The following is a 12,353-nucleotide window of genomic DNA, read 5'->3' as shown; positions in this document are numbered from 1 at the left end:
CCACCAGCTGCGCGCGGGGCGCACGAGCCGGCCAGCCTCCGGGAAAGGGTGCGGGGCGCCGGGGGTTCCTGCGGGAAGATGCGGAAGCCCGACAGCAAGATTGTGCTGCTGGGGGACATGAACGTGGGGAAGACGTCGCTGCTGCAGCGGTATATGGAGCGGCGCTTCCCGGACACGGTCAGCACGGTGGGCGGCGCCTTCTACCTGAAGCAGTGGCGCTCCTACAACATCTCCATCTGGGACACCGCAGGTGAGGCCGGCGCCGCCTGAGCCACGCCGCTCTGGGGCTCCGCCGGGGACCGGGGGCGCGGGGCTTCCAGCAGGGCACCCGGCCGCGCACAGGGTCCCGGCCTCGGACAGCAGATGCCTTCTTCTCGGGCTTTCCCACTCGTCCTCCCTTGCTGGTTGGGCAGAGCTCTGCCTGCTGAGCCGCTCAGTGACCTCAGCGACAATCCGGTTTGCAGAGAACCCGCTGGTCACTTGTGTACCTAAGCGGCCTTTGCTCCCGAGCCCCGCGTTCCTGCTCTGCTGCCCTGGGAACCAGAGACGCTCCTCGGTGGCTGCTTTGTTGGGTATTTTCAGTTTGTACGTACCCGTAGGAACATGATCTCCTTTAAGATTCACTTGAGGGGTGAGCAGAGCTGGTGCTATTAGCCCCTTTTTAAGAAAGAGTAAAATGAGGCACAGAGTGTTCCCCTGCTGGGTTTACTCAGGAGAGAGGAAATAGAACTGGAGCCTCCGGACCTCTCAGCCCGGAGCATATCTGCCTTTTACAGTTAATCTTCTGCTTGATCTTGGCTCAGATACGTCATATGGGTTTGGAGTGAGTTCCGGTGGAAGCATTTGTAAGATAGGTAATGAGTTATTTTTAGTGTGTAGTATTTGTGACTTTTCAAAAGTACAACTTAGAGGATCTCAATTCAAGCTCTCTGTTTAACATTGGAAAATAACACTGGTGATTGTAGCATTGCAATGGAATATATTTCCTTCTCCTTACAAAAGAATAAGATATTGTAAGTGAATGAAGAAACTGGATTCGTGTGACACATTTTCAATGAGTGTGAGTTTTCAGAAGCCTCAAACTCTGAAAGTTCTGACTTCTTTTATGTCAGCATTTTAAAAAGTCATATACCCAAAGGCCCCGTCCAGAGTTCTTAAATTGCCATCTTGGGTGCGACAGTATGCTGAATAAACAAGATGATAATTAATTCTCTCTTTAAAACTGAATTAACGAAGCTCACAGAGGTACTTCCAGTTCTCCCCCTCCCTTTTGCCTTCTTTGATGCTTGCTTTTTCATTATTATTCTCCCAGTTAACATCGTGACTAGTTTATTGGCAATCATCTTGTGAAAACAATGTCCCCCAGGTAAGGAGGTGCATTTCCCTGATCTTTGCTCCAGTTCTGTCTTCCGCCCCAGGCTGCAGGGTGAGGTTTACTGAGCCAACTCCCTCACACTGAGCATTTGTTAACGATGGAGCGCATGCTCTAGAAGTCAAATCGAACCCACTTCACGAACCCAATTTGCTTTTCTACAAAGTCAAATGGAACCTAATTTGCTTTTGTGCAAAGATTTGCCCCTCTGCTGCTTTCGCTGGCTGGCTGGGATTTACTGCTGCCCTTGGTTTACAAGTGGCAAGGTTAATGTAGGAGTGTCATTGGGGGACCCAAACCGAAACCCCTGTTGTGGCTGCCGTTGGAGGCAGACTCTTACCACACCGGGTGTTTCTGGAACAAGAGCTGCCCTGCAGTGCTGGAACAGCCCCTGCATTGGAGGCAATGAAGTAGCAGTTTTGTTTCGACTGGCCTCTTGCTTCTTCAGCACCAAGGACATGATGCAGCTGGAATCTTGATCACCAGAGGATTTTGCAATTGTGCTGATGTGATGCCCTAGATGTCTTGAAGCGTTCCTGGGGGCAGCAGCTCATTTCCTGGCATCCGAGGCTGCTGCTGCTTGTTCGAAAGATCCTAAGGGTGAATTACTAGAACTCCTCAGAACAGAGGGTGACCAGGCCCCTTCTCCACATTCCTGACTTCCTGTGTACTCAGGCGGCCCTGGCCCAGAGTTGGCAGGGACACAGGCCACCCTTGCCTGCCTCCTCAGTGGTCTGTGGCCTGACTGGGTACTTGAAGGAAAAAGAGAGGTAGGAACAGATACCTTTTCTATAATTATTGGAAATTCAGAATTTAACTTTTAGGGGACCCTATTCTTTTCCTTCTTTTGTTTAGCTCCTAAACTTTCTCTCCATCCCACAGACGTTGCTTTTCAAGTTGTCTGTGTTGTAATTGTCATAACCGAGGCAGAACGATAAGGACCAGCTGGAGGAGGAACCATTTTCAAAGTTGCTTTTAGCAACACAAGGCAGGGTGGGCTGGGGTGGGGGTGTAGGTGTGCAGAGGGTGACAGGATGTTTAATAGTAAAAACGATTGCACGGGGGTCGGTGTACACCCAGTGCCTGGCTGCTTGTAGCCTGTAAGGCAGGATGGAGCTGAAGAGGGAGAAGAGAGTTGGCAGGGTAGACGTACATTACCCTATTCCATTGACACAACAGCCCTCCAGAGGGAGGTGTGATTATTTGCATGTTAAAGATGGGGCCGGGCGTGGTGGCTCACACCTGTAATCCCAGCACTTTGGGAGGCCGAGGTGGGTAGATCATGGGGTCAAGAGATCAAGACCATCCTGGCTAACATGGTGAAACCCCCTCTCTCCTAAACGTACAAAAATTATCTGGGTGTGGTGGCGCACACCTGTAGTCCCAGCTACTCGGGAGTCTGAGGCAAGAGAATCACTTGAACCAGGGAGGCGGAGGTTGTGGTGAGCCAAGATCACGCCACTGCACTCCAGCCTGGCGACAGAGCGAGACTCTATCTCAAAAAAAAAAAAAAAAAGAAAAAAAAGATGGGAAGACAGGGCCACGTGGTGGCTCCTGCCTGTAATCCCAGCACTTTGGGAGGCTGAGGCGGGTAGATCACCTAAGGTCAGGAGTTCAAGACCAGCCTGGCCAATGTGGTGAACCCCTGTGTCTGCTAAAAATACAAAAATTAGCTGGGTGTGGTGGCTGGCGCCTGTAATCCTAGCTACTTGGGAGGCTGTGGCAGGAGAATCGCTTGAACCGTGGAGGGGGAGGTTGCAGTGAGCCAAGATCGCACCATTGCACTCCAGCCTGGGTGACAAGAGTAAGACTCTGTCTCAAAAAAAAAAAAAAAAAAAAGATGGGAAGACAGCAGAAGTTAAGTGGGATTTAGACCTTGGTTCATCCAACTCCAACTCACTTGTCTCATTATGCCGTTTTAGGGGGCACTTGTCGCTCCCAGCCCTCGTCTAATTGGGCACACACATGTGGAGTAGTTGCTATGCATGGGTGGGCACATCCAGGAAGCAAAAGGAGGTTGCCCACCGAGGAGGCAGAGCCCTAGAAAACATACGCCTGTGCTCCTCTCTGTCTGCTGGTTATTCAGGACAGTCTAAAGTGTTGCCTGTTGTTGGCAAATATAAACTGAGCTTCCCTGGTGCCAGACACTGTTTGGGCCCTTGTTCCACAGCAGTGAGCAGGCAGGCTGGCCGCTGCTCTGCAGGCTCTGGATTCCAGAGGAGGGGGAAAGGCAGGCAAGAAGTGAGTGGTACAGCTTCACATCTGATCATTACTTGGAAGAAAATATGACAGGCTGATGAGAAAGCGGCCGGTGTGCCCAGCACAGACCTAGTCCCCAGAGCCCTGGAGACAGAATGCCCTCCACATTTGTTTTCCTTCCCTTCTCAAGGCCGTGGCCTGGTGGGTGGTGGTGGGGGCACAACCTGGCTCACGTTTGCATACCCAGCACTTGGCCCTTGAAGAGCCAGCTTGGAAGGCAGCGGGGAGCCCAGACTTGAGCCGCTTCCCTATGCTGGCATCCAGCTCCAGCTGTGTCTCCAGGGACTGGGTGTTGGAGAGAGTGCATGCATTTTGCATGTGGAATGGATGCATGTCTGTGGGAGCCTGAAGCCAGGCTGTGACAGACAATAGTGGCCACTGCAAGGATGAGACATCCTGGTCTCTTGAGAGTCCTCTGGCCTTTGGGTCCTTCTGAGGCACCAGCAGAAGGTTATGTGGCCACGCCAGGGCCTCCTCTCCAGCACAGGCATTCCGGATGGTGGGCCTCCTAGTGTGAGCCTCCCAGCAATCTGCCTGACTGAGGACTTCCCACATCACCAACTCCTGCTCCTCTTCAGCAATTCTTCCCTCATCCTATCTGTTCTTCCTCATCTTAATATAAACAGCCAGAAAAATCCGCACCTTCAACACTGTGCTTGGAAATCTCCTCAGCTAAATATCCAACTTCATCACACATGGTTATGCTTCCCTCACAGCTGTGGGGCACGACTCAGCTGAGCTCTCTGGCACCACATCCTCACTCCTCCACTTCCGATAACGCAGTCCTCATTCCGACCCCAGGCTTCCACCTGTAATTGGCTCCTCCTGGTGGAGGTGTTCACTCTGAGGATGCAGGTTTTCTCTGCTATGCTTCTCGCTTCCTTCTGATTCCTTACCAGCAGGGCTGTTCATGTGCATCTTCCTGCCAACCATCTGTTTAGGCCAATCCAGGCTGCCTTCTCATGATCCTCAAATCCTCCCAGATCTGCCATTGCCCACTTCTAAAGCCGCTTCCATGTTCGTAACAGCCTCTCTCTGCTCCCAGTTCCAAAATCTGTGTCAGTTTCCTATTGCTGCTATAACAAATTAGTTACTTAAAACAACACAAATTTGTTGGGCATGGTAGCTCCTGCCTGTAATCCTAGCACTTTAGGAGGCTGAGGTGAAAGGATCACTTGAACCCAGGAATTGAAGACCAGCCTGGGCAACACAGGGAGACTGTCTCTACAAAGAATAAAAATGTTAGCCAGGTGTAGTGGGGTGCACCTGTAGTCCCAGCTACGTGGGAGGCTGAGGTAAGAGGGTTTCTTGAGCCTGGGAGCTTGAGACTGCAGTGAGCCATGATCATACCACTGCATTCCAGCCTGGGCAATGGAGCAAGACCCTGTCTCAAATAAATAAATAAAAATTAAAACCATAGATTTATTGTCTTTAAGTAGTCCAGAGGTCAGAAGTCCCAAATGAGTCTCTCACTGGGCTCAAGTCAAAGCTTGCAGGATTGCATTCCTTTCTGGAGGCTGAGGGAGGAACCTGTTTCTTAGACTTTCCTGGCTTCTGGAGCCTGCCTGATTTCCTGGCTTTATCCTCTCTCTGAAAAGGCAGTCCGGTTAGGTCTGTCCTCTACAGCATCCCTCTGAACCAGTCCCTCTGCTTCCCTCTTCTAAGGGTTTAAAGGACCCCTGTGATTTTGTGGGATCCATCCTGGTCCTTGTTTTCAGGGTGGCTGGCTGGCAGGCTCAGCGTCCCTCACCCACGTGACGTGGGCACAGGTTCTGGAGATCAGGGCATCTGCTGACCGCAGCTATGGCCGTGGCTGTGTCACCTCCTTTTGCATCAGGCTCCTCCTGTATTATAAGGGGAGAAAGGGGCACCTGTCTGAGCATTATTAGGAGTCAGCAAGTTAAGACTGGCAGAGTTCTCAGAACAGCGGCCAGAATGAGGAAGCACCATGTGAGTTTTGCTAAACAAACATTTGTCTCCTGGCCTTGGGTGCCTGTCACTGAGATTACACCAGCAGGCATGTTACAAAGGGAGGAGGGAGGCTCAGCTGGGCCCCCAGCAAACAAGTCTCTAATAAATGGGGAGGCCATGGCGAGGGGAGGGAAGGTGGGGGACACTCGCGGTGGCCATGGTAAAGAGTGAGAATAAAAGTCGTCGTCCGCCATCCGAGGGCTCAGCAACCTGGGAGACCTGGCCATACTGAATTTCTTCCTTCGCTGTTTGCAGTCGAGCAGGGGGCTGGTTGATGACTGGTTTCACCCACAGAAGGCAAAGGCTGATTCACGTTTGCACTTCCCTGGCATCCTCTGCCCGAGCTGCGAGGAAACAGTTCCTCTATCTGTCTCAGCTGAGCTTTGGCGTGAGCCTTGCAGACCCCAGCGTTCTTGGTGCCAGAACCCAAGGATGGGTGGATGGCAAAGATGTGGAAGAGAGATGGGCCCAGCCTCTGGCCTCTTTAGAGGATGCTGATGGCTGACCCACCTGAGAAGGGATCAGGGTGCAATGGCCCTGGAATCTGTGTCACAGAAGGCCGGACTGAGAAAATGGTGGGGGTTCTGTGGTGTGGAATAGAGAGGACTGGAGTCGCAGTCCCAGGAACTGTTTGCTGGAAGGTTGTCATATGGAAGAGGAATTTAAGCCTCATTTGAGTTCTACTGGGGCGTGTTAGAGTAGTGGGGGGATTTGTGGCGGGAGAGCAGGTGTGGCCTGTGTGTAATGGGATAGGCTGCCTCCGAAACTCGCACTTCCAACACTTACAGTAATTGCCACTGTATGCGGCTTCCTGCCATGTGCCAGGCCCTGTGCAGGCTCCATACTCCTGGGCTACATCCTTTTCTCACGGCTCCGCCTGGGAGGCATCAACGTTGCCGTCCTACAGACTGGGAAGCAGCATCTTACAGAGGGGAGGTGGCTCCCACAGTCGATCCCTGACAGTGCCAGGGCCGCTCAGCTTCACAGCCTTCCTGCCCTTGGGAACCCAAGGTCTCGATGCTGCTTGGCTCAGGACCTAGAGTACGGGTTTCTCCGTGGATCAGGTCCCTCCCTCCCAAGCCGAAATGCAAGGATTTTTCAAGGAAAGGCTCATGATGGATTTAGGGTCTCAGGTTCTCCAGGTCCTCTCTGGCCTCAGAGATGCTGTGAACCCAGGCTGGGCTCTGCAGCGAATGAAGATGCTGCTTTGCTCATGCAGGCTCTTTCCTAAGCCCCGGGCGAGATTCTGAGCAATTGGTTTAAGAACTTTCTCTTTATTTGAACAACTGCAGTGCAGCCCAGGAGAGGATGCTGGAGTTTCCGGTTATGGAATCTTGGTGCCTGGAGGAGGGAGAATGTGAGTGCTCGTTCAGGTAAAGTTAGCTAAGAGATTGGTCTGCATCCTGTGAATGCAGACTGCTGTCTGCCCGAGGCAGAGCCCAGGTGGCTTTTGTGAAGGACAAAGGTGGCTTGTGGGTGAAGGTGCTGAACGAGAGGGACAGTTCAGCTCTGAGGACCGTGAGCCCCCACCTCTCTCCTTCCAGTCCACATAGAAGCCTCAGCCCCCAGCCCCATGACAGCTGCTCCTTAGGGAATGGGTGGAGGCTGTGTCATATGTGTTGCTGCTTCAGGTTGGAATTGTGGTGATGCTGTGGGTGGGCCTGGAGAACAGCTCTCTTTGGCAGGGACCACATGGGTGGCTGAGGGTCCACACTTTTGACTGACGTGAGAGGACTGCACATTTTTTAAAAGCCTTGAGAGATTGGTGCAGAAGTGAATGCACAGCCTGCAAAGTACGTGGAGCCAGGGGGATTTTATTTATTTATATAATTATTTAATTTTTTTGAGACAAGGTCTCAGTCTGTTGTCCAGGCTGGAGTGCAGTGGGGTAGCCACAGCTCACTGTAACTTCAACCTCCCAGGCTCAAGCAGTCCTCCCACCTCGGCCTCCTAAGTAGCTGGGACCACAGGTGTGCACCACCATGCCTGGTCAATATTTAAATTTTTTTTTTTTTGTAGAGACAGGGTCTTGCTACATTGCCGAAGCTGGCCTTGAACTCCTGGGCTAAAGCGATCCTCCTACCTTGGCCTCCCAGAGTGCTGGCATTACAGGCGTGAGCCACTGTGCCCAGTCAGGAGTCAGATTGTAGCTGGCTTTCCTATTATATTAGTTCCTGTTTTAGCCTCACTCAGGAGAGGCTTCTGAGTGATTTTTGAGGTCTTAATATGGTGACCCTCAACCTGACAATTAGTGTTTGTGTGACTGGGGACCATTTGGTCAATTACATGGTCTTTCTACAGATCCGGGGGCTGACGCAGGCCTGCTGCTGGTTGTTGTAAATAAAGTTTTATTGGCACAGCCACATGCATATGCATACAGTTAAATGCATTGTCTTTGGCTGCTTTCACCTTGTAATGGCAGAGTTGAGTCATTGCAACAGAGACCAGACAGCACTGAAAGCCAAACATATTTACTGTCTGGCCCTTTGCAGAAAACATTTGCTGATCCCTGGTTTAGGTTGTGTAAAGGAGATAATGCTTCTCTAGCAGTCTGTTCCCATAGGTATAGACACTTCTAAAAAGGTTTAACATTCAGCAATTGTAGGACCCCAAGATTCAGTTCAACTCAACAAGCAGCTCTCAAGTTTCCACTGTGTGTGTGTGTGCTGAGCTACAGTGGAGTGAGGGTGGATTTAAGATGAACATCAGCTCCTACTGAACGAAAGATCTTGGGAGAAATGCCAGTTAAGGTTTGTATCTGGAAGGTCAACCTGCAAAACCCCAGGTGCATGTGGGTCCACATGGTCACCTCTACGGAGGACTTTGAACGGGTGCCTTCTGGGTGCAAGGCTTCATTTGTAGAGTTCCTCTGCTTTATTGACCAGCAACACTGGCCTGAATATGAATGTGGGTATTAAGATAGGGGAAAGAGAATTAATTGATTGTCCTGGCCTCAGCAGGAGTGGACAAAGCGACATTATACTCGGAGATTGCAGAGCACAGTGGCCGCTTGCGAGCAGTGTGCGCTGGGAGGCTCGGCCCACAGCCTCCTGGAGTGGCGCCTGGGAATCCCGGGGTGCCAAGGGACCTTGCGGGCTCTTCAGTGCGCTGTGGTTCAGGGGAAACTTAATGAAGGTCAACTGTGTTTGTTAACGAGCTCCTAAGTCGCATTGAATGCCTTTGGGAGACACTTTGACGCTTTGTTATCTTTAAGTTCTCTGGAGAAATAGAAAATTTTATTTATTTATTTATTTATTTATTTATTTATTTATTTATTTATTTAAGATGGAGTCTTGGTCTTTCATCCAGGCTGGAGTGCAGGTCTTGGCTCACTGCAAGCTCTGCCTCCCGGATTCCCGCCATTCTCCCGCCTGAGTAGCTGGGATTACAGGCGCCGCCACCACGCCCGGCTAATTTTTTGTATTTTTAGTAGAGACGGGGTTTCGCTGTGTTAGCCAGGATGGTCTTGATCTCCTGACCTCGTGATCCGCCTGCCTCAGCCTCCCAAAGTGCTGGGATTACAGGCGTGAGCCACTGCGCCTGGCCCTATTTATTTATTTTTAATTTAATTTTTTTTTTTTTGAGACGGAGTCTCGCTCTGTTGCCCAGGCGAGAGTGCACTGGTGCGATCTCGGCTCACTGCAAGCTCCACCTCCCAGGTTCAAGCGATTCTCCTGCCTCAGCTTCCTGAGTAGCTGGGATTATGGGTTCCCACCACCATGCCCGGCTAATTTTTGTATTTTTAGTAGAGATAGGGTTTCACCATGTTGGTCAGGCTAGTCTTGAACTCCTGACCTCAAGCGATCCGCCCACCTTTGCCTCCCAAAGTGTTGGGATTACAGGTGTGAGCCACCGCGGCCATCTTATTTATGTATGTATCTTTTTGAGACAGGGTCTTCTTCTGTCACCCAGACTGGAATGCAGTGGTGTGATCTTGGCTCACTGCAGCTTTGACCTCATGGGCTCAAGCAATCCTCCCACCTCTCAGCTGGGACTACAGCACCACCACCCCTGGCTAATTTTTGTATTTTATTTTATTTTTTATTTTTGTAGAGACACGGGTCTCAGTATGTTGCCCAGGCTGGTCTTGAACTCCTGGGCTCAAAAGATCCTCCCTGCTTGGTCTCCCCAAGTGCTGAGATTACAGGCATGAGCTACCATGCCTGGCTGAAAATTTATGATGCCAGATCAAAATTGCTCTTCTTTCTGTATTGAGATTTCATATAACATCCCTCTCCAAGAAAAAGAAATTTTGTACAAACACACACACATGTACACACACACACACACACACACACACACGCCTAAACAGCTGTTGATTCTTAGGATAATGGATTCATCACTGCGATGACAGAGTTTCGTGGTCCAACCGGCCGCGAACGCTGGCCCAGGCAGGTTCCAGCTTCGTTTCAACCCTGGCTTCCCTGGTGCTGTCTCCTCTGCACCTCACTGAGGGGTCTTTCTGCCAGGCCTCCTGGATCTGGTCAGCTTCCCTGCCCAGAGCCCCTCCAGCACTCCCCAGCTTATCACTCCTCTTGTCTGCCTGCTAGCACCTGAGCCCTGATGCAAGATTTGCAGTTCGTCCTTTTCTCTGTTCTCACAGGGGCTTACAGCGTTTCTGTCTCCGGGACTGTCCCCGCTCCTAGCAATTCCCAGCTTGAATTTTATCCCATCTTTCAGTGAAGTATTTCTTGGTCTTTGTAGCAGAGGGAAGAATTCCTCCTTTCACCAAACTGCTACAAAGTGACCTTGCACCCATAGTACATACTGCTGGTTGTCTGTTTTTCTGATCTCTTTTTCTTTCCTTGGATTTATAAACGCCTTGGGTTTTACTCACTTCACATTTTCCATAAAATGTAACATTTTGCTCTGTGATATTTTTGAAACTAAGTTTTTGCTGAAGGAAACTTTTGAAAACGGTGGGAAAAATTCAGAGTGACATTAGCAGTTTCGTTTTCTTAGCGATGTATTGACCTTGAATGATAAAATTAGTGTGGAAATATAATTGTCCTGAGTACTGTGACACAATAGGCCATTGTGTGCGTGGTAGGGAACTGTTGGTCCGGGGCATTAATTATATGGTATCCTAAAAAACTTCTTTAGTCGCTCTTGATTTCTTTTGAGTTCAGTATCATTATAAATCTATTAAAAAGACTAACACACCAGGACCGTGCTTCTGGGAAGATGGAAAAGATGTATTTTCCCCTACTATTCCCTCTAATTATAGCCAGAAACCTTGGATTTTATATTAAAAGCAAATATAAGACTCTAGCAGGTGGCAAGGAGAAGGCAGATCCACTAGGGACTTTGGGAATGTGTTTCAGGAAAAACTCTAAACCCAAGTTTCTCCTTTGCTCTCAAAGCGCCACAGTAATCATTGACCAGGAAACTCCTGTGACCGAAGGTGCAGGGTTTTCCCCACACACCACGCAGTGGACACCAGCTGGGTGTCCTCCAGTTTAATTCCAACACTATCCACCTGGAGGTAGCGTCTCATACCACAGGGTGAGGGCTCAGTCCCACAAGATGGCCCCTTCCTTCCCCTCAGTCTCAATTCCAGGCCTCTGGAATTTCTGATACACCGGCTTCAGGTGGGGGTTCCCATGACCCCCTCTTTGGGTTCAATTACTTTGCTGGGAAATGGTTGCTTATGTTTGTTTACTGGTTATTAGACAGGATATTGCAAAGGATACAAATGAACAGCCACATGAAGAGACACATGGAGCAAGGTCTGGAAGGGGTGCCACGGAGTTGGGGTCCACGGAGTTGGGGTCCACGGAGTTGGGGTCCACGGAGTTGGGGTGCCACAGTTGGGGTGCCCTCGTGGCATGGGGGTGAGTTCTTCACCTTCCTGTCGGCCTCCACGTGCTCGGCTTTCCGGGAGCACCCTGAATCCTGTTTTCAGGGCCTCTTATGGAGACTTCATTGGTTGTCTGTGATTGAGGCATGGGCATCGTGTCAAAATGTGATTGGAAAGGCCGGGTGTGGTGGCTCAGGCCTGTCATCCCAGCAGTTTGGGATGCTGAGGAGGGTAGATCACTTGAGGTCAGGAGTTCGAGACCAGCCTGGCCAACATGGCGAGACTCTGTCTCTACTAAAAATACAAAAACTAGCTGCGCATGGTGGCACGCGCCTGTAGTCCCAGCTACTCAGGAGGCTGAGGTGAGAGGGTTGTTTGAACTCAGGAGGCAGAGGTAGCAGAGGTAGCAGTGAGCTGAGATTGTGCCACTGCACTCCAGCCTGGGCAGCAGAGCAAGACTCCATCTCAATTAAAAAAATTAAAATTAAAAAATGAATTTAAAAAAGCGTGACTGGATAAAAAGGGTGCAATCTAAGCCCAGCAAGGCCTGTCTGTTCAGATTCCTCAAGGCTTTCTGCAGCATTCCTTCCTCTAGGGTATGGGGCAGGCCCTCTCTGGGAGGAGGGTCTAATGACCCCCCGTCAGATTAGAGTCCTGCCTGGGCCAGGTGAAAGGAGGGCAGGGGAAGGTCAGAGAGAAAGATTTTGTTCCTGAGGCCTAAGGCACCCAACATTATAACAAAAGACCGTAACAATGGCTGTAAGAATCCTGAGCTAGGTGAGTTCCCTGGATTCCAGATTCAGGGCTGAAGAAGTTAGAAATTCAGAAATGCCAAAGGGCACAGGCAAAATGAATCTGCATTCAGGAATTCAGCTTTTGTCTGAAATATTCCTTCCTGCTTAACCCAAGCTCATACAAATCAACACACTTAACTTTTAGTAGCTTATATTC

The 12,353-nt window shown here is 50.4% G+C and overlaps 1 protein-coding gene across 1 annotated transcript in view; it reads left to right on the top strand.

Annotated features, from left to right (window-relative positions):
• Positions 1 to 6: 6 nt before the first annotated feature.
• Positions 7 to 12,353, top strand: part of RAB20 (RAB20, member RAS oncogene family) — a 35,325-nt gene continuing 22,978 nt past the window's right edge. The window contains exon 1 of the mRNA XM_011989781.1: positions 7 to 250. Within this exon, the coding sequence (XP_011845171.1) occupies positions 79 to 250 (172 nt within the window). The 5' untranslated portion in view covers positions 7 to 78. The remainder of the gene's footprint in view (positions 251 to 12,353) is intronic.

Source organism: Mandrillus leucophaeus, unplaced genomic scaffold (assembly GCF_000951045.1).
Source record: "Mandrillus leucophaeus isolate KB7577 unplaced genomic scaffold, Mleu.le_1.0 Scaffold363, whole genome shotgun sequence".
NCBI lineage: Eukaryota > Metazoa > Chordata > Mammalia > Primates > Cercopithecidae > Mandrillus > Mandrillus leucophaeus.
This window is presented reverse-complemented; position numbering and strand designations above follow the sequence as displayed.